The 22126-nt window shown below is 36.7% G+C and overlaps 3 protein-coding genes and 1 non-coding gene across 4 annotated transcripts; 3 read left to right on the plus strand and 1 right to left on the minus strand.

The window, feature by feature from the left end:
- The first annotated feature begins 30 nt into the window (after positions 1 to 30).
- On the plus strand, positions 31 to 1739 carry LOC121640794 (interleukin-8-like). Its single transcript, XM_041986671.1, has 4 exons — positions 31 to 304; positions 485 to 593; positions 696 to 776; positions 1289 to 1739. Exons 1-4 carry the CDS (start codon positions 244 to 246, stop codon positions 1365 to 1367), a joined length of 330 nt encoding a protein of 109 aa, XP_041842605.1. The 5' UTR covers positions 31 to 243; the 3' UTR covers positions 1368 to 1739.
- Positions 1740 to 6517: 4778 nt separating this feature from the next.
- cxcl19 (chemokine (C-X-C motif) ligand 19) lies at positions 6518 to 9280 on the plus strand. The gene is made up of 3 exons (XM_041986672.1): positions 6518 to 6651; positions 7892 to 8027; positions 8648 to 9280. Exons 1-3 carry the CDS (start codon positions 6600 to 6602, stop codon positions 8772 to 8774), a joined length of 315 nt encoding a protein of 104 aa, XP_041842606.1. The 5' UTR covers positions 6518 to 6599; the 3' UTR covers positions 8775 to 9280.
- Positions 9281 to 15859: 6579 nt separating this feature from the next.
- Positions 15860 to 19347, minus strand: trmt10b (tRNA methyltransferase 10B). Its single transcript, XM_041986670.1, has 8 exons — positions 18917 to 19347; positions 18302 to 18410; positions 18061 to 18194; positions 17304 to 17456; positions 17067 to 17145; positions 16403 to 16470; positions 16149 to 16272; positions 15860 to 16056 (listed from the first exon to the last, which is right to left on the minus strand). The coding sequence occupies exons 1-8, from the start codon at positions 19046 to 19048 to the stop codon at positions 15911 to 15913; spliced, it is 945 nt and encodes a 314-aa protein (XP_041842604.1). The 5' UTR covers positions 19049 to 19347; the 3' UTR covers positions 15860 to 15910.
- Positions 19348 to 21627: 2280 nt separating this feature from the next.
- On the plus strand, positions 21628 to 21844 carry LOC121640862. The gene has a single exon (XR_006010594.1). It is a non-coding gene; the product is annotated as a small nucleolar RNA U3 (small nucleolar RNA).
- Positions 21845 to 22126: the final 282 nt, after the last annotated feature.

Here is a 22126-nt window from a genome sequence, read left to right on the forward strand (position 1 = left end):
AAAGTCTAAGCTTTTTTTTTTTTTTTTTTTCAGTCACTTCTTTGGACTCAGACTCAGACCCCTAAAGGAGTATAAAAGCAAGAGCTCATGGCTCTGCACACTCAGACAGCTTGAAGAGTGAAAGCACTTCACAAAAATAGAGATCTTTCACATCTGAGAGAAGGAAGCTGCTGCACAAAGATTCAAGAATTCAATACATAATTTTAGTATTTTACTATCAAATTTCTACCATTTGAAACAGAGATGAATCCTGCAATCCAGTGCATTTTTCTCCTGGCCTGTGTGGCCATTTGCTTCTCAGCATGTAAGTATAGTAACTCCACACCTCATGGAAGTACTTTGTGCATTTGTGCTGTTTCTACTTAGATGAATGATTGCTATGTCTGTGTGGGTGTGTTGCACTTTTTTAAGTCATAAAAGTTCAAACTGTTGTTCTTAATTTACAATTTTGAGTAATTAATTCATCTATGTGATCTTTTTCCAGCTATTAAGTTCTGCAGCTGCATAAAGACAAGCAAGGGAGTAAAGCCCTCTCTTATTGTTGAGGTAATTGAGTATAAACCACGTCCATACTGCAACAAGCAAGAAGTCATGTGAGTATCTGCAGAAGATAATAACAAAGAAAAATAACCAACATCAACAATGAGCATTGATTTCTGGATTGTTTTACTGAAGCAGTTCTTCTTTTATTACAGTGTCAAGCTGAAAAATAGCAGCTTATGGTGTCTTGACCCAAATTCAAATTTCACAAAGGAAATCCTGCAAAGAGCAGAAATGTAAGTAAAATGTTATCTTTTCATATTATTCTCTTTCTTCTTTGGTTTTCCTCAACATCCAATGAAATAATTAGATTTAAAAAGTAAGTGTTTAGGGAAAGAAAAGTAGCCATGTTGTGGCTTCATAACGCTGTAATAAGGTCAGCATCACTGCATCCATAAGACAGGAATAACATTTAAAATGAGACTATAACTGTCAGCGTTTCATACAACGATTGAATTTTCAAGCATTTTCAATTTTCATTGCATTTATAAGAACAAATTAATTGTTTTAGAATAACATCTAACAAAAAAGTCCACAAGCTGAAGCACACCTTTCTGCAGCAAAAGTGTATTTATTATTTTCTTTTTCTTTAAGTAAACTGTCAGATCATCTCACTAGTCTCAGGAATCTGAAAGTCTAGTAATTACTAAAGCCCACTGATTTAGATGCATGAAAATACTCTGTATATTTTCACTAAAAGACTCTTCATGGTTTCAAAATGATTGATCATGATATGTTTTCTTCACAGGAATAAAGCAGCTAAGATGCCCACCAGCATCCAAACAACCACAGTGGCTACCTCAACATCAGCACCAACATCACCATAGCACACGTTTACCGCTGGTTTCGTCTCCAAAACGGAAAGTTAAAACAAATGAAGGTGTAATAGGAGCAGCTTTTTATACTAGATGCCAAAGCTATACTGAAGATGCTACTGAAAATTAACTCAAATTTCAACATTTAACAGCCAGAGGTGAACGCTGGAACATTTAGGGGACGTAATGTGATGAAAGAAGGTATTTTTTAACCAGTGATGCAAGTGAACAGTTTGGATGAGGAAAGATTCAATGAACTCTGTCTTTGTTAAGGCTCTAGCTTTGGGAAATAAGGAAAGATTTTCAATGTACTGTGCTGCAGTGTTCTTGTTTGAAGCTGTGAAACCTTCTGCAAATGCATTACCTGTAAAAAAAATCCTTTACAGTGCATGTTATCATAAATGCTCATTTGAGCAATGACTTTGTTATGTTGTTTGTTAATGTAATTTAAAGAATTGAAAGTATTGTCTTGCCACATGTACATAATGTACAGACAACATATTTGTTGAGTGATGGTGTTATAAATAGATACTAAACTAAAATAAAGATGTTAATATAAATAAGACAGTTTTTTCCCACGGGAAGACAGCATTGCTTAGCATCTAACATTAGATGCTTCCCAACAATTCACCCACGCTGTAGACAGTTTACACACAATTAATGTTAGAACAGATGTACTGAGGCAGCAAATAATAACACACATCAGAAGCAAACAGTCAAAGCAAAACGGAGTGAATGAAATTCCTTCTAAGAGGGAGTTAAGTTTGTGTGTTGTCAACACAAATTACTCAATGCCACAATGATTAAGAGCTAATCCATCCTAAGTGCTGAAATATTTCAGTTTGGTCTAAGTGGTGGACTGATTAATCAAAACTTAGTGGCTTCTGTAGAGCTGTGAGGCTAACATGGCTGAAAATATTTCAGAGCATATCTTGATGCTGCCTTTCCTCCCTCTCCCTCCTTCAACACACAGCAGGGTGCACTCACAGAACTATTAACAGATTGTTTACCTCTTCACCTATAACCTTCAATTAATGGCTGGAGGAAAATGGTTTCTTTACTGGGTTTGAGATGGGTACACCCTGATGTTAACCCTTCAGGTGCTGGAATTTTAAAGGTTTTTAAGGTGTATTTTAAATGAGAAAAATGTTTAATTTGAACCAGAGTTTATGATGACAGTGAAATTACGCATCTTATTTCATAGTGTTGCATAACAAATGGGCAGCTGTATATGATTCAATAACTGAACTATAGCTGTGTCCCAATTCAGGGTCTGCGCACTTCGAAGTGCGCAGACCCTGAATTGGGGCACACCCTATGACTTATAGGTTTTGTGCAACGGCCAATGATTGACAAACTATGACCAGTCTATTCACATGTCTGCCATCTAGTGGTGGAAAGTGCTAACAGATTTAAGCTCTCTTACTGGAGACATGGCCTGGTCACAATTTTGTGACTTTGGCACTTAGAGGGTTAACTGAATTGTTGTCATTACTATGCTCAGTAAATAAAGTAATAACAAGGATTTTATTTATTAGTTATGCTTTAACAAAACAAAAAAATGAGTGAAAATAGTCATGTGTCAGAAAGATATTTGTGCTGACAAAGTTGAAAGTCCTTCTTTGTGCAGTCTGAGTAACAGAGTATCAAAGTAACATAACTGAAAAGGACCTGTGGTTTTTATGTACAACATGTTTTATGAGAAGGGGAAATTATCTGAGGAATGTTTCTCCAACCAGCTGGGGTAGTTGACTATGTAGCACCATCCACCAACCCTCCAACCTCCAAATTATGGATTTTGTGTGTGTATGTGTATGTGTGTTAAATGCGATCCAACACTGTTATAACTGTTTCATAAAAAGCTGTGAAACTTACTTGTTGGGGAAATCATTTCTGTGTAGCACAAACAAACTGACTATTTAACCTTTTAGTTTTGCCTTCTATGAGCACTTTGCAGCACTGTAGCTGAACCCTTACAAAACCTAAGGTCCCCGTTTCAGTGCTTTCAAGAAGAGACGGTGCTAAAATGGCTATTTTGGAGAGCGTGCCTTACCTTTCTGTACTGATTTTATGCTCTAATTTTGTTCTGCTTCACTTTATTAGAGTTGGCCTTTGCAGTGATGGTGTTCATATGCTGCACTATAAACTGACAGAGGTTTAGAGCTACAGTGACATCATTATAAAGGGATATTCGCATGGTAAATGGATTGTACTTACAGTATATAGCCCTTTTCTGGTCATTTTGATCACTGCAAGTCACACTCACCCACACACGCATACAGTACTTCTGAGGAGTTATCTATGAGGTGTTTTTCCCTTTCACACATTCACACACCAATGAGCACATCAGAGGCTGTGTGGGTCCAGTATCTTACCCTAGGAAACTTTGACCATGGGATCGAACAGCCAACATTCCAGCTGACAGACGACCACTCTTTCCCTGAGTCATGGTCATCCCATAAACTTTCATATTCATCCAGAAAGTGTTTGTTTCTTAAATTATGGCAAACAAATGTAAATAATCATATAAGCTGAATATATAAGTGAAGAGTCAGAGAAAATTCTGCTTCTTCTACAGTTTTAGACAGCTTCTGGGAACTTCCCACAATTGCTTATGACCAGTTTACTCAAGTGAAGGCTGATTTATATCTTTTATAGGTAAAGCAAGTACATTTTTGACTTCCTATGAAGTATGTGTAATAATTAGTTGATTATTTACTTTATTAAGAAGTTGCTAAAAAGGATATAAAATCCTGTAGATGAGAAAATCCCTTAAACCTTGTTTTTCAAAAGTTGATAATTTTGCTGAGTCATCTTGTAATACATCACTTCTTGACTTGCAGTCATGTGCCTTGAAGCATTTTCATAATGGCCTAATAATATACCACATTTATGACTTTTCAGTCTGTCAAAGACACGCGTCTGTAATCATGAGGGAATATTTCTTACTCAAAACACAAAAATCAAAAGAACTTTTACCACTTAGACCAGTGTGGTTTCTCTCTGTCTGCTCCACTGTCTACTTGTCTGTTATGTCAGACTTCAGGTATATACTGGTGTAGACTTTTGGTCAAATAATTATTTTTAAAAATAGGTTTTAAATATAACTAAACTGCTTTAAAAAACTGTTTATTTAAAGGGTTAAAATAAGCTTTATTTTTTGTTCTTGTAAACAGATTGTTCCTCTCCTTTAATTTTGTTCAGCTTGAATGAACAAGTGGAAATGATGGCTTGTTACCAAACAGATTAACAAATGGGATGTTGAATGTTGTGCTTTTAAGCAAATACTAGATTCTAGCTAAATATTACAAAATAAAAATGACAGATGTGGTACAAGTCAAATATTTACCTGACGGCTAATTTAAAATAAAAGAAATTCATAACGTTTCTGTTTATCTGGGGGAGTTTGGAGTAGAGCTGTAGCTCTTCTGCAGTCTACTGAACTGGTTGAGGCATCTCCAAAGGATTTCAGATATGTCCTACTACGAGTACTCCTTTGGTAAGACCATATCCATGCTGGAGGATTTATACACATATCCTTTCTGGTCTGGAAATGCCTTGGTATAAATGAGCTGGATGGATGGATGGATGGATGGATGGATGGATGGATGGATGGATGGATGGATGGATGGATGGATGGATGGATGGTTCTCAATCTCAAACCATCTGCATAGTGTTTATAATGACTGGTTGAATTCTATAAAGAGCAAAGAAAGACGTTCCAGTCCTTCCTTAATATCTCAGCTGAGGAAAGACTGGACTATTCTCTATTGAGAGAAAGGAAATAATGCATCCCACAATTCAAAAAGATGCAGTTTTGCTTTATAATAAACCCTTTATGGAACAATGTGATAAGATCATATTTGGAAAAGTATTTAATAGGTTTGAATGGAATCTTTTAGTTTGACTGGTGCAGACCTGCATCCCAGCATAGTGTAAGTGTGGTCAGAGTCTCTGCACTTTAGTCACCATTTTGAAGTCCTTTCAAATTCCTCCTATTGTCTGTCATTAACATGACATCTTAATTATACACTGTGTTTATCTGTGATGGCACATTATCCCGTTTTAGGCCATCATGTCAAAACAAAACACTGGAGAAGTCTAAAATGTTTCGATGACGCTCATTATTTTAGAGATTTGGGTGATTATTCTATGTGAATCCAAAGTCAGACCATTTAATCTCACCCGACATTTGAGTACTTTTAGAAAAATTCTCAATGAACGACCGACACTCAGATCGGGGAGAAGACACAGCTGTTTACTCCAATTGCAGCCAAAAGACAAGTTGAACACAGGTCAGCCGAAAATGTTAGAACTGGCTTCCAGTCCAGGACACATTGTTTATACACCCCATCCACCCTGGGAACTGTTGCCTCATCCACTCATGCAGGACTCCATTGTCAGGTACGCAAAAGGTGTAGTCTTTCTCGAAGCCCTTGCATATTTGTACAATATTAAACCAGCTTCCCTGACAGGTTTCACATAATTCGGTCTTTCTTTAACAAACCAACCAAACTAAAGTTATAATTTGGCTCCTGGCTTGCAGAGGAAACACTAATTAATGCTGCTTTAATATCATCCAAATGAAGGGGTGAACTAGCCAGGATACATTCTCAAACTTACACAAAATATTGAAAACCGTACAAAAACCAACTCCAGTGAGATGTCTAATATAATGTGTTGTACTGTTCATGCAGGGCCAGAAGAAGCCCCCAGCACAAACAACAATAAAAAAACCAAAGTCATCAGCAACAACAGTATTTCACTGTGTCATCCTGTAGCCACAGAGATTGTTTACAGGACTGCGTCTGATGATCATATTATCATTTTCCCGTCAGAGTCAGAAGTGGAGTACAGAAGTGAAAACATATGCAGAGCTACAACAAGCAGAAAAGAGTTTAATCTGTTGGCTTTGACATCCACACACTCATACTTGATCTGTATGAAGTAATTCTACGGCTGCTGACCGCAGGCACGCCGTGTCTTAACCTCAGTGGGGCCTCCGGCTGTTCCCTGAACCCACCGTCCCATGACTACCTTCTGCTGCACATGTGAACACACCAAAGTGAAACCACACACGTACACTGGTCTGGATTTTTTTTTTTTTAAATCATCCCTAATTTCACAAGTAGCACATGATCAGTGTGTGTATAAATACTACAGTACAACTCTACCCATACAGTCACAGCAACTAACAGAAATTAACACTTGCTAAAGAACCTAACACACAGCCAACAGAAGAAGATGAAGCTCTCCATCCTGCTGATGCTTGGCACTCTCGTTGTGCTCATTAAAGGTAAGAAATGTGAACTCTTAGCATTTCTTTGAGACGAACAAGTCAAGTCAGGGGTTTGGAATGAGGACTCAACATGGGGTTTTGGGAAACTGAGGTCACCTCTGTTTCTGTGTAAGCTTTCATAAATCTGGGGTCACAATGAACTCTGTTGTGACTCTGAGGTGATTCGACATGGCATATAACACAAGAATAATTAAATCTGTCAGGGTTTATCAGCAGATGGGGCATGTTTTTACTGTAGAATCAGCTCAACAGCACATGATTAGTTTCAAAGCAGGAAAAAGCCTCTTAAGGCTTTAAACTCTTGGCAAATGAATGAAGAAAAACAGAACTGTGAGACATTTCTCAATGTTTTTACTCATTCCTGGATGCTGTAAATTTTAATGGCAAACGTGTGAAACAAAGTGAGAATCATTTCACAGAGATATTGGTTCCATACCATTATGATTACATCTGGTTTTATCATCATTGTCAGCATTTTAGTCTTGTTGGTAGGCTGGTGCATTTTAAATGCATGCATTATATCCGTTAACAAATAGTGGTTAATTGTTTGTATTGAAGATTTTTAAACCCTCAACCTAATTTTCATATTTTTTTATTACTTACAGTAAATATAAACAGCATTCAGAAGTGAATTTGAAAGGATTTTTACAAGAAGTACCATGGCATTCTGAGATTCAAGCATAGGATTTCATGTGAGATCTTTGTAACCTTGACATTATCGTCTTGAAATGAACTTTCTGACCTCATTTGAAATGTACAATAGTGGTCACACCCTGTTACTCCATCAAACTCTTCATCTTATATCACAACAGCTTTGAGCATTAAAGTTGTAATGAACAAGAAGATGACAGGATGATAAGAAACAAAAAGGAGAAGTACAGAGGCTGAGAATTTCACAAGGCTGCTGGCAACTATGAAGCACGCGATAGAAAGTGGAAATGTCAGCAGTTGATTCATGAATTACTAGTCACGCAGAAAGTAGAAGTACATGTTTCAACAGATACAAACACGCTATTTCAACTGGTTTGGCTGTTAAAGTAAATAATATATAAATCTCAGTCGTTACAAACCTCATCAATAAAAGCTACTCTGAAACAGCTGCATGTTCTAACATCGCACATGACCCTCAACCCAAACAAAGTCAGCAAGCTTATTTACAAGCGCTCTGATGAGAAAACATAAAACTGCTGTCTGATGCTGTTTCAACTGTGTTTTCTGACTGAATGTCTGTTGACAGGCATGCCGCCGATCAACAGGGACTACAACACGCACTGTCGGTGTCTTCAGGTGGAGTCAAGGATCATCCCTCCAGACAGCCTGAAGAGCATCAAACTGATCCCTGAGGGGCCCCACTGTGCGGAAAAAGAAGTCATGTGAGTTAATTCAACACACAACAAATTACCAATAATAAAAAAGGTTTCATTTTATTTATTTATCCATTTAGTACTATATAGCTATAAACACTAAATACTTAAATTCTTTGACTGTAGACATCAAATATGAACTTATATGGACTTAATAGACCTGGGAGCTATCCCATATTCTGTTACCTAATAAATCTTGAATTAGTAAGTTGCTTCCTAAATCACAAAGTGCCACATAAACTATGAGAAAACAGTCAGTAATGAAAGCGGATTGGAACAAGCCCTTTTGTTTTCCAGGGTGCTGATATAAATACGTCCACGTGCCAAGTGCAACATTTCAACACTGTCTTGTCATTTATCATCTGATAATTGCATCTCCATGGAGCTAATGTTGCATGGCCTGGATTGCTAATACATGAATGCTAAAACTGATCAGGCATGTGCTTATAACTGTGTTCACCAAGACAGTGCAGTGCTGAGTTCCTGTCTCGTGAAATATGTTTGTTCAATGGTCCATGTTCAGTGGACTTGATATAGATGGTACAGGCATTTTCAATGGCTGGAGGTGCTCTTTAAGAACTGCTAAAATCAAGATTTTGACCTTTAATGTTGTAAATTTCTTGGATCAGAGCCGACTTGGTGAGTGGGGAGAAGATCTGTCTGAACCCTCGGTCCACCTGGGTGAAGAAGCTGGTCCAATTTGTCCTGGAGAGACACTTGCGCCAGCAGGGGACACCTCCCAAGAACAAAGCATAAAGCAGCTGTTATGTTGCAAATCAACACTGTAGTGCAGTGAAAGCTGATATCTGCACCTATGAGCCACACAATATTAAACCACTTTGTTGAGTCACTGTTTTCTTTACCATTTGTTTGTTTTCCTTAAACATGTTCCTGTTTTTAATACAGATTTACTTACTATTGTTTGGGTTAGAAAGAACTGCATTTCTACTAAATGTTTTGTATTTTTCTTATTAATTATGTAACTGTATTGTTAAATTTTTAAAAAACAGAAAACAACTGTGCAATAATAAGTGAACCATTGACACTCGACTAAATGTTTCTTATAATTCACTGTGCTTTTAAAGAGTTTGAATGTAAAGAAAGACTTTATGACTTTTCTAATACTGTTTGTAGCAAATATGTAGCATTACAATACTGTTATTCTTGTCCAATACAATTTTTTGTGAAGCCAAGTGGAGTTTTAATTATCAAATCAATCAAATATATGTTTAAAATGTAAATCAAGATGTTTCTTGTATTCATTCTTCATAGCTAAGTGCACTCACAAAAGCGTTTATGTGTAGCATGTTAGTTAGCATCATGCTAATTAGCATCATGCTAATTAGCGCTCAAGTCACATTAAAAAGCTGAGGCTGGATGCCATCAGTTTTTCTGTATAAGTTTATTGTCACAAACTAAAGCACTGAAGTGAACACTGTCAAGTTGACATTTACAGAAATGATAGCACTGTTTTAATTTAACTTGAGAAAACAAATGGAATTTGTGCACAAAATCTAAAAGAGAGGGGCACTGTGGTCAATAATCTAAAAGGTAAAGTTTAATACTTCAGATATTTTTTCTCTTTTCCTTGACCTTGTTGGAAAATGTCCTGAAGTTAAGGAAAAGTCATGGGGTTCTCTGTTTTTCTGTTTTTTTTCCTGCTCTGTTCAGTATTGTCAACTTGCTGATGTGGAGTCCAGTGGTTCAGTCTGTGGGAAAGAATTTGCCCTCCCAGACAATAAAGTCTAAAGTCAGCTAAAATGCCAGATATTCAATAAATATTATATGGAAAGTACTTCAGATACTTCATCTAATCTAATCGTATCACCACATGAGACTATATATCATATTTATCACTTTATCATCCAGATTGGTTATTTAGAAACAAATAAAAAGGCAAGTTAAAGATTTTGTTGTAAAGATTATTCAGAATCACCCCAACTGTCTTCATATCCACACATTTCACAGTTAGTACTGAATTCACATAATCAGGCATTGTTAAAATTTGCAGCTGTAAGTAATAATTGGCTTTCTTTCATAATAGATGGTCCGATGTGTCCTCAGCTACAGGAGATCATAAAGGAAGTATGTGAACAGCTCTAAAATACTTGGTTCATTTCTCTCAGTTTCCTCATGAGGGAGAAAATGTATAGCTGTTAGCGACATGTAACACTGTTAAGAAGCTTTAATCTACCCCACTTTTTATTTAGATTTTCCAAACAATTATTAGTTTTTGTACAAAGCATCAGTGTCAGATCCCCATCATCAGTACCAGTTTGTATTTTACTAAAAAGGAAATCAGTCTGTAGTAGTATCTGAGTCTGTTGATGGGATAGCAGCAGTTCAGAGCAGTAGAGTGTTAAAAAACATGTATGTACATGTGCAACCCAGTCAGATGTTTGTGGCAAAATGTTACAGAAAAACACCAGGAGAAATTCACACACCTGATTATTCAGACCAGCAGATTGATGACCCCTAGGGGTCGAGACAGTACAGATGTAAAAGGCCCTACTCATGAAGTAATTTTACTGCATGTGGTAATCACTTATATTTGCTCATATAATAACCACACGTATAACCATTGTTCGTTATGCATTTATTACATTACATTCTCATAATGTGTGTTTTCATCTTACAGAATATTGAAGTTATTGCTTTTCTGTTGGGTTATTGTGCAGGCTTTCTGTGAGATCAGGCTGACCACTGTCTTCCAGGCCTTGGAAATGCTGAGACTGGTGGTTGCACCTCACTCATACCAGACTCTTGGTAGTTTTTTCTATTACACCCTGCACCCCCAAAAGATTCTGAGAGTGGCATCTGTCTTGTCCTACCTGTCCTTCTCCTTTCCTCCTTTTCAGATCTCCTCATACTGTCCTCCCACACATATCACATATCAGTTTCTGTTAGTGGAACTGAAATGACTCCACACACGACTACCTTTGTGTTCAGCCATCATTGTCAAGCTGGCTCAAATGGGCCGAGTGAACATCACCAACCAGGTGTCACCTGTGAAAATTATTGTACAGTTACTTTTCATTGTGTTCCTGTTGCTGATAAACCAAATATTTACCCCAAATTACTAAAATAGTGATATCTTACTTTGGGTATTGACTCTAATACATAAATATCTGGTATTAGAGGTATCAATATTGTAGAATTGATCCACATACCATAGACAGACTGACATAAACAGCAGTTTTGGGTCAACCAGGCTTCTGATCAGCTGTTCAAAGGAACTGGGTTTACCTGTGATGATTACCTACAACAGTGTTTCCCAGCCTATTTTCCGTGGGGAGCCCCTTCATGCAAATACAAAAATGGATGGACTCCCTGCCCTGTCATGCTTCATTTTATGCTTTCAAAAGTGAGATTTGCATCACAAATAATGTATTCTGGTCCTGTCCTTTGATAAAGCCTAAGTTTAAATAATATATAACCATACTTTTTTTTTTCCTAAAATAGGGACAATCTGTGGACATTAATTACAATGGCTCTAAACGTTCAAAGCCTCGGGGCCCCTCTGTGCTCTTTGGGGGACCCCCTTGTGGGTCCCAGACCCCAGATTAGGAACCATTGACCTACAACACACCTTCAGTGTTTTTATTCTTTTTCTTTTTTCTTATGTCACCTGTGCCAAATAAGCAAGAAAGAATTTCAAGTTTCAGTTCTAATTTATGTTTTCATGGTTGAAAGCTGAAAAGATGAAGCTTTAAAACAACCTCTCTCATTTCTAAGACAATAAAATCCTCACGGATGATTTGACTCTAAGTTTTTATTATACCTTCTGTTTAACAAACTTTTACATGCAGAAAAATGGTCTTTTCAGATGTTTCCATCTACTGTTTAAAGTCAGGCCTGCATACCTTATCCTATTTTACTGTCTCTACACGTGTTACAACTGAGAGTGGGAAGCCTTTCTGATCATATCTCACTAGATTTTCCTTTCCAACCACACAGATTTCCAGAGATCATTCATGCGTCATTGTACTTGGCCTAACTTGTATGTCTGGATGAGCACAAAAGCAACAAAAGCATAAATTACCATATTTATTATCTTTAACTTTTAAATACATTTAGCAATCTTAGTAGACTAAATAAACCTTTTTTTTTTTGCCATTTATTTATTATTTCTTTCAATGTTTGTTTAGTTTTGCTATTATTGTAAAATGATGGATCATCTGTTTTAAACATGTTTAATGCATAAACTTGATTTTGTTCAAAAGACATTTAAAGCTGTTTACTCTGAGTCATGATTATCAACACTAACATCTTCATCACCCCCAGAGTTAACCAACTTCAGTTACTGCATTTCACATGTTTTATTGTTTAACCCCGAGGCTTGGAAATAAACGGTTGATTGTGGGATTGTACATCTGTGATTCCTGAGAATCTGATCAGTGAAATAAAACACAGACAATAGTACGGAGGATAAAAGCAAAACCAAAAACAATGCTGATGTTTACAAGGTCTTAATCTTCCTGGCAAGGCAAGATGATGGAGTTGAGTCGTATTTTATGTCATACAGGTTAATCTGAATCTGCTGATGTGTTACCTGAAGACTTTATTTTTATAACTAATGCAGTTAATCAAGGAAATACTCAATTTGAGGAATCCTCATAAAGTAGCACAGTCATGTCAAATCAAAACTTATAGATTTCACATAAAACTTGTAGAAAATTAACTTGCTCTCCTGGAAATTGTTGTTTTGTTTTGACAAATTGACAAGCAAACATTCGATCCATTTTGAAATAGTGCTTGTTAAGGAAGTGCACATATGCACAGAGAAAATAGGCTTTTCTAATCTGTGGAAATAATAAATGCATTAATAATACTTTTGCATGTTTTTCACATCTTCCTGTCATTACTTGACGATCTGTGTTGACAGTAAATAGTAAACTGACTGTAATTTTTAGAGCAGTTTCCTAGTCTTGGCCACTAAAACCACTTTAACGCTACAAGCCACATTTTCCCATTCAAACACTCTCAAAGAGCACTTCCTGGCCTCCAGGGTTAAATGCTATGCAGTGCTTTACCTCCATCACTCACATTTATACATCAGGGGATTCATCAGAGGCAATGTAAGGTTCAACTTGTGCTCTGGGGAGACCACTGACTTTCCAACAGGCAGATGCTCTTCCTCCTGAGCTACATCCACCCCAGTTATAGTTTTAATTGCCATAATAGGAAATTTCTTACAGACTTTTTTTGCACTGATAGTTGGTCCTTGGGGAGAAATACATGATTTTCCTGACAGCAAAAAAATTTATTTCAAAACATTCTGAATCTTTTTAAACACTAGCTGCTCACAAAGACAACAATACAACAATAAGAAAACCTTTGTTCAGTTAGAAGAGATCATTTGAAAATTTAAAACAAAATGCATTGACTTGATTCAAATGTTTCTTACAGATTCCCTTTTTTCTGATTTAGGGTTGTGAGACAAACTTTCACTTTCACTGCATGTGTTTAAAAAAAAGCCAAAACCTTCCACTGAATGTACCAACATGGTATTTTTCTTGCTGAACAATGCCATTTTTTTTTTTTTTTTTAGATTAAAGTGAAATGTGGAAGTTCTCCCTAAAATAAACTAAAACTTCACCTTTTTTGTCATAAACCATCATGTACAACTGAGAGTTTAATGCCTTTACATTGTTTTCATACTACATATTTAGATTGATGCAGTTTCAGTCATACTTTCCCAAGCAAAGTGGTGAGGTTATTTCACTAGAAAGCTGAGGGATGCGTCGCATTCTGTTTATAGAACAGTTGCACAGAAGAGGGATGAGCAATCCAAGCTGGCAGAACAAATTTTAACACATGGTCGAACTTAAAAAAAATATTCTCCTCATTGAAAAGCTGATAACGTTAAATGGGTTTTTAAAGTTCTTATGTAATAATATTCAAATACCATCATGTCTGGCAGCAGAGATTAAGAGAGCATGAAGTTATAAAAATAAAATTAAAAAGTCAAATAGATACTTTTTAAAGTTAAATTATGACTATTTGTATAGATACAAAGGCTGTTTCTGGTCTTTCTGGCGTTCTGAATGTGAAAACATACATAAAACAAGAGCAGAGCCATCGACGGAAAACATTTATGTTCTCATCCATTTAGTATTAAATTAGCCCAAATTACAGGCTCAAGGTGAGGGATTGAATTTGTGCTATAAGAGCACTAAAACTGGTAATATTAGTTTACGTTTCTCACACTGTTCTGGGAAGATGTACTTGGACAAGGCATTTCAGGAGCATGTAGCAACATGAAGATTACGCAGAAATTTCGCACTGAAAACTCGGGACAGAATCCAAGAATTAGTTGGACGTCTCGACCAACTGTGCAATAGATGTCTCAGAAGAAACAGCATATGAGAAATATGTGTTGTGGTTCAGCAGAGTCCTCCCAAAACTCCCACAGATACATACATCACTGTTAAAACTGGGAAATAATCCAACTTCATAAGATACTGAATGCAGTGTAATAAATCCATTCTAAAGACTTCCAAAAACACTTGATGATATACAAACATTTAGAAAATTTATATTTTTTTCATAATAACACTATTTTATTAAATTAGCTTTATCAAGTTCAGATAATAGATCTACTCAGTATGAATTATGTAACAAAAACAAAGTCCAGCATTTAAGAGATTAGGGTTTTCTGAGGCTCTGATAAAAATCTGTCCTCATCCTTCATTCATTATCTATACCGCTCAGTCCATTACGGGTCGCGGGTAAGCCGGAGTCTATCCCAGCATTTTAGCTGGTGAGAGGCAGGGTACACCCTGGACAGGTCACCAGTCCATCGCAGGGCAACACAAAGAGACAAACAACCATTCATACACACTCCTCAGGAGAATTGAGAGTAACCAATTAACTTAACATGCATGTCTTTGAACGGTGAGAGGAAGCTGGACTACCTGGAGAGAACCCACGCATACACAGGGATAACATGCAACCTCCACATAGTGGAGGCCACCGCCCCCAGGTTCAACCTCCCCCAGCCGAGGCTCAAACCAGCAGCCTTCTTGCTGTGAGGCTGCAGTGCGAACCACCACACCACCATGCAGCCTGTCCTCATCGATGAAGCATTTTTAAATACATATATTATGTTTATTGTGTGTGTATTGAATGAATGAATGAATGAATGAATGAATGTTTATTTTGAACATGTTAAAACAGCAAAATTTGCACCAGTCACAACAACAAAAATCATTTCAAATCAACATGCTCAGAAAGGAGTAGGAAGAAGTCTAACTTTGAATAATGAACAAATAGAAATCAGCATCTTTTAACTCCTTATCTCACTGTGCATGCACAGATGCAAGAAATGACTCCAATAGAAACTGCACAGATAGTGACTTTAGACTCTATAAATAAAATTAATTGAAATTTATGAGAAATGAAAGAATATAAAAATCTGCCTTGATTGGTTTCAGACTAAAGAATCCAGGTCTGAGTACATTTTCCCCCTAAGATCATGCAGAATAATCTAGCTGACGTTCAAACACGGTGATTGGAGCATCATCCCCTGGGACGACAAAGATGTTGAAACGTCTCCAGTTTGCTCAGACTGAGAGGAAGGTTTACATTTCAACAAGGCAAAGACCTAAACCATATTTGGAAAAAACACAACTGTCGTTTCTGTGGGAAAGAAAATAAACATCAGCCTTTTTCTTTAATAGCTTAAGGAATATGCACTGTTGCATAGCCATTTTTACTCATTCTTGGAAGGAAAGAAGGAACCAGGTTTCTAAGAAGCCCAGAGCTTGCTCTTGTTATAAATTGTAATGTAACCTATTACACAATCTTAAAAAAAAGTTTATCCAGTGTCTCAACTTCCAGCAGGCGACTGTCTTTCAACACAAGCATTTGTCAAAAGCATGAAATAACTGTTAATTTTCTTGATGCATCTGTGATGAAGCATGAAGTGGTGGTGAATCATTAGAGGAGACTACGTAGCCTTTTCCCAGAGGGAACCATGTCTGCAGAGCTTGTATCCAGCTGCCAGTCTCAGAAAAAGTCAACAAGATGTCAAACACTGTAGAAAAAAAAGAAAAAACAAATTAATAACAAAAACAAAATAGCTCAAACAGACTTTAAACTATCTCATAGCCAATAATCACTGCTTGCCTTGATTAACAGCCAGGATCTTTGAGTGGAAATTCTTTACATTGTTTTTCTTTACCATGTACTCGTCTATGGGCAGCCTGGCTGTGTGGACGCTCAGTTCTCTCGCTCTGTTGAGGCTCAACTTCTGCAAAGCAGAGACAACAGTAACAAAACTGAACTGCAACAAGGATATACTCATTAAAAAGCCAAACTATTACTGAATTAACAGAGTCGTTTCTCCATGTCTGTGTTTCTGTTACAATCTCTTTTATTACCTTCTGGATGCTTTCATCCACAAGACCACCAAGGACATACACCTTGTCAGCATCCACTGTCTCCAGAGCTGAAATTTAAAAAAAGGGGGACGTCTGCACAGCTTTCCTTTAAAAATACATATTTTCAGAAATCTGTAACATTTCATTAAATTTTTCATTTTAATAATTATGATGCGACCTGAATTCCTCCCTTCGGCTGCACCACCTAGCCCTACCCCTCCATTTGGAAGGGATAAAATATCCCCTTTTCTTCAAGAGATTAAAGAGCAGCATTTATCTAGGACAGGGATGGCCAACGTCGGTCCTAGAGAGCCACGATCCTGCAGGTTTTCCATGCATCCCTGCACCAACACACCTGACTCAAATTAAATGGATCCAACAGCCTATAAGGATCTGCACAATGACTCATTAGTTTAAGTCAGGTGTGTCGGTGCAGGGATGCATGGAAAACCTGCAGGATTGTGGCTCTCGAGGACCAACGTTGGCAACCCCTGATCTAGGAGTTTGACTATGTGGTAGAGCTAAAAAGAGCGGCCAAGAGACAGCTCTGGGATTGAGCTTTTCTTTTGGTGTTTTATTGAGTGTGATAAAGAAATGGTGAGATAGCACTCTCTGCTGGCCCAAAAAAAAATAGTCACATGAGAACAACTCAAATCCATCCAACCTTCTTCTGCATCTGGAGTGAGGTAGACAACAGTTTCTGGAGGGAATAGATCTAAACAGCTTTCTTCTGTTATCTCCACCTGAGGGAAAAAGACAAAGAAGGAAAAATTAAATGACGTCTGCTGTTGTGTGCTCAAACTACTGTTGGTTCTCACTAGAGGATGTGAGTGAGACAATCTATAGACTTGTGAGTAAAAGATGAATGCTGAATCACTAAATACAACCAAATAAAAATAACCATGTAGTTGAGGAAGCCATCATTCATGCGTATACACTCCTTGTAGAGGCGGCTGTCCTCTCTCAGGTCTGTCAGGTGGAGGTGAAACGGCCGAGTCGCCTTCTTATTAGACCCGTACAGCCGCCTTAATTGGCCAGCCAGTCGGCTTATCTCCTGACCAAAAAAACACAGTTAAAAGTGGGAGAAGCGATCCATCCATCACAAACTGCTTTAATAGATGTGTGTGAGTTGAAATACATACGGCGCCAATATTTGAAAAGGCTGTTTGTGGCAGGTTGTGTGACCAGAGTGACTAAATGATGGCAGTAGGCAGAGGTCTTCCAAAAAACTGGCAAGTATTTATTTTGCAAGGAGCATGTCGCAACAAAATATATATGGGAAATAGCAAATGGCATAATTAAACTTAGCAGTTAACTTTTGCCAACTAAACATAACTGAAATCAAAGCAATCAAACTTAATCTCACATGCATCCCGCCACATTAATCTAACCTCTCGCACACAGACAAAAGGCCAGCCTTATATAATACTGGTCTGAGTCTTGCTTTAGACAGATTATGTATATCAGTTGTACTCAAATAGAAAGCAAAACACAAACAAACCCGGTGTAGTTGGTGTCTGCTGACCACTGAGCAACGATGAAGCTAATATTGTGAAAATCTAATTAAACATGGGCTGCTGAAATGATGTGAAACAGTGGAAAATGGTGTGGACTCGCCCACTTTGTCACACTGTTCTAAAGGGGAGGGGGGCACCTACCTTGTCAGACATGCAATCTGTCATACTGAGGTCAATGCAGAGTTTGAGCCCCGTGGACTGAGCCTCAACTAAACGCTCTTTGGTGATTGCCTTCATGACCCGTTTGGTAACCTGAGGATGGTCTGTGCAAGCACCTACAAAAAAGAAGAAAAGAAAAAAGAAATTGAAAAGAGACTGAGGACTTTCACCTTCAATCTTTCTCATTTGTTCAGCCATTTGATTCACTTCATTGTCTCTTTACCAGACTCCTGCTCCCGATTGAGCTTTCTTCTCTGCTTCTCTTCTTTCCTCTTGATCTTCTTTGCAGCCAGCTGCCTCTCCCAGTGTCGCTGCTTCCTGAGCACATTCTTCTGTTTGTTCAACAAACATCACAGATAACATCACATGTCTGCAGTATTTTAATAACTACTAATTTTGTGGTAAAACAGTAAAAGATTTAAGTATGTAGACAGTGGATTTGTAATCTTGACACTTTGAGTGTTTTAGAAACACAACCGGTGTTAAAAACCGGAGATAAAAATCATAAAAAAAGTTACATGTTCAATCAACTGAAGCAAAAATAGGGCAACAGTTTCCAACTATTTCTCAAATATCATACAATAATATAAATCATTTTCACCTCTTCTCTGTCCTGTCTAGTCTGAAATCAAATGAGATAGACTTGTTTCTGATGATCCTCAAATGTAGTGACTTGCTTTGTATTCAGTATTCAGGTTCATTAAACAAACAAAATAAAAAGATAACCACATAAATGTACCTCACTAAATGTTTATACACGGGAGCCACATTTTGTAGTAACCTAAGAGTGACTTTAAATCCGTTCTTGTTTAAACTTTAGATTAATTAATGAACTTACTGAACACAGTGCATCATCTCTCTCTGGTCTGCCGTCCACTACATCAGTTTCTACATCTATGTGAAGCAAATCCATCAGCTCCGAAACTCCATATAGCTGTGTTTCACTTATTTCTGATGGAAAATGTTCCATTTCACTCGACTGTTTGTTCACAGGCTCCAGAAGCAACACCTGAAGAAAATAGATGATTTTCTCCTGTCAATGTCTATTTAATTCTGTGGCAAACGTTGCTGTGGGCTCTTCAAGGAAAAGGTGAGAGAATGGACGCATCTTAAAAGTTGTATTCCTGCTGTTATCAGCGATTAGCTATTTATAAATTTACACTTATGTATTCCAATCTAATAAATGACATGTGAATAACATATAAGAGCTGTAAAGGGAGAGAAACTGTGAAAACTCTGCTATGAAGGGAGTCGCTTCTACAGTGCGAACATGTGAGCGGCGCTTGTGAATGACGTCAGAGTAAACAAGACAAAGGGGAGGGAAATGTAATTTATTTAGATTTATTAATAAACACATTTACGCTATTTCACTGATTTTGTCATTTTTCTTCTTTGTGAACCTAAAAAAATTTCCTGAACGGTTATTTTTTATTTCTTTCTTTCTTTTTGTCGTGACGATTTCAGTTTCGCAGTTACACCACAAGAGGGCAGTGTTCCCAAGGCTGGTGAAGAATTTGCCTAAGACTATTCACATTACATTATATCAAATAAATTAATTAAAATAATTATATAAATCAAATTAATTAAATTAATTAATATTGTTATGGAGAAGCTATAAGATGAATGAGGCATTTAGCTTTATTTCAGACAGTTTCAAGTCTCACGCGTATAACTTATCCAAAGACTTTAGAAAAGAATATAGAAAAACTAAATTAAAGAAGAAAGAATCATGTAAATGTTACACATACGGACTAAAGAAAGCAGATAAGACTGTAATGAAAGTAGCAGAGGTGGAAACTTAGAAGGAAAAACAGAAAAGTAGGGGCAGACATGAGGACAAAAGAAGAGTAAATAAAAACAATAATATAATTCAATTTTGGCATTTACAACTGGTCCTATTTTAGATTTATTTTAGAAGTCCTGTTTGTGAACTGTTTTTTGGATGTTATTTATTTATTTATTTATTTATTATAACAATTTTATTATTATAATTATTATTACTAATTTTATATTATTTACTTTATTTCAGTCTAAATTTATAAAGGGTTTATATTACGAAACATAAATATTGTCCTACATTTAGTCAGGAGATAAACATGTCAAGGCTGGGAAAGATCAACTATGCAGGTGTACTATAGGGATAAAATAAAGCAACATAAAATGTGCAAATTAGCTCCACTAAAGCCCAACTCAAAAAAGAGAAAAAAAATTGATACAATTGTGAAAGTTAATTTAGAACCAAGTCAAGCCCAATGTGTGAAGGCAAGATAGCTGATAAAAATCAAATGCCAATTAACTGATATTTTTAGCATACTTTTTTATTTTATCAGGAGTTTATGGAACATTCCTTGAACGTCCCATACAGGTTACAGCTGTGCGAACTTTATGAACTCAATCTGTTGAGATTGGATAGCATAAGTAGTTTTCCTGATATCACCCAAAATGTTAAGAAACTATGGCGTTTAGGAACATAATGATTAGTAGAAAGCAGATAGATTGCCTTTTAGATTTTAAAGGATCAATTTTTATAGACACATCAACAGGCAATCAGCCGAATCAACAGATACTGCCTGGATTTGAACGACTAATTCACTGTTTGAGATCACGAGGCTCAACTAATAGTGTAATCATAACTGCTTAATGCTAAACTCTTATGAATTTTGTTAGTTTTTGGTGCAATTTGCTCAATAAAATATTGTGATTTTTTTCATGCAACATTTTAATTTTAGAAATACAGTATCAGCTTGTGTGTTAACGGTATCATCATGATTCCATTATTCATTGATAAGAGTGAAGTTGAAAAAACTCATTGATCGATGTAATTAAATCTTTTTAAAGACAACGTCAAAAGATCCTCAAACTTGCAGTTGCACTGGTAAGAATTATCATATTGTTTTGTTTGGAGTCGGAAGGCAAAAAGCGGCGCACCGATGGAGTTTTAACAGATTAACACTTCGTAGTGGATTTCTAATTTTTTGCTCTTTAATGCTACTTGAACTTTTGGCCGTTAAATAAATGTTTACACATGAATTCAATCAAAGTGCGTTTACTGAAGATTACTTAAATTTCAACACATATGTACCGGTTTTTAGCACTGTTATTATTAGCAAGCGAGGCTAACACGCGCCCACGTGGTGTCTAACCAACCAATGAGAAGCTTAGAGGATGGACATGCTGCTAGAAAGCATTGTGGGTAGTTCAAATAAATCTAAATTTGTCATATTTTAAAGTGAACATATATTTTTGTTCTTAAATTAACTGTTACTTATGGGTTGTATTTAGTATTATCAGCATTATAGTTGGTAAATAATTTACCGGAAGTCGAAATTGTTAACATTATGTTTATTAAACGGTCTTAATATTTGATTAAAAAATGTCACGACACACAGATAGATTTGCTGTTATATTGTGTAGCCATTCCATTGCCTAATTTAGATTCACGTGTTTTAACTTTTCCTTAAATACATGTCGCGCAATGCAGATGTTTGCACCATGACAGTAAAGCCCATGATCGTCATACTAGTAGGTGGGGACGTCGTTGGAAACGTTAAGACTATACTTTCAGGGATCATTTCTATAGTTCTTAACTTGAGAAATGTGTTTCTAACTTGTATGGTCTCGCTAACCACGATGAAGAGTCGGTGATACTTCTTCTTGAGCGCGAAGCGAGCAGAGAGACTTGATTCACATCTTATGCTCTCTGTTATTGATGACCGTTCACTGTCTCCTCTGGGGACTTTGAGGGAAGAAGTATGATCAGAGTGGTGGCGTAACGTTGTGAAAATTAAACTGAATGGGTTTTTAGATTTCTTTTTATCATGAACAGCATGTTGTGATGTTTGATATTGTGGATATCAAATGTTCTGATATAACTTGCATGCATTTAGGATGTTGGACATTTAAAAGCCTTATGAGTTAAGATGATTTATTGGAATTACTTACAGCATGCAGATTATTTAATCATAAACCAGCTACCACACAGACACCTTAGATTAGTTTTATGTATGTTTGAAATAACCACGATTCTACCACGATTCCCATGAGTACA

This window comes from Melanotaenia boesemani, chromosome 5 (assembly GCF_017639745.1).
Source record: "Melanotaenia boesemani isolate fMelBoe1 chromosome 5, fMelBoe1.pri, whole genome shotgun sequence".
Lineage (NCBI taxonomy): Eukaryota > Metazoa > Chordata > Actinopteri > Atheriniformes > Melanotaeniidae > Melanotaenia > Melanotaenia boesemani.

Coding starts and splice junctions, on each gene's coding strand:
- LOC121640794 (XM_041986671.1), top strand. CDS start 244: ATGAATCCTGCAATCCAGTGCATTTTTCTCCTGGCCTGTGTGGCCATT. Junction 594..695: donor TGCAACAAGCAAGAAGTCAT/GTGAGTATCTGC, acceptor CTTTTATTACAG/TGTCAAGCTGAAAAATAGCA. Junction 777..1,288: donor ATCCTGCAAAGAGCAGAAAT/GTAAGTAAAATG, acceptor TTTTCTTCACAG/GAATAAAGCAGCTAAGATGC.
- cxcl19 (XM_041986672.1), top strand. CDS start 6,600: ATGAAGCTCTCCATCCTGCTGATGCTTGGCACTCTCGTTGTGCTCATT. Junction 6,652..7,891: donor TCTCGTTGTGCTCATTAAAG/GTAAGAAATGTG, acceptor GTCTGTTGACAG/GCATGCCGCCGATCAACAGG. Junction 8,028..8,647: donor TGTGCGGAAAAAGAAGTCAT/GTGAGTTAATTC, acceptor TTCTTGGATCAG/AGCCGACTTGGTGAGTGGGG.
- trmt10b (XM_041986670.1), bottom strand. CDS start 19,048: ATGGAACATTTTCCATCAGAAATAAGTGAAACACAGCTATATGGAGTT. Junction 17,146..17,303: donor ATGGCTTCCTCAACTACATG/GTTATTTTTATT, acceptor TTTTTCCCTCAG/GTGGAGATAACAGAAGAAAG. Junction 16,471..17,066: donor CACTCCAGATGCAGAAGAAG/GTTGGATGGATT, acceptor TTTAAATTTCAG/CTCTGGAGACAGTGGATGCT.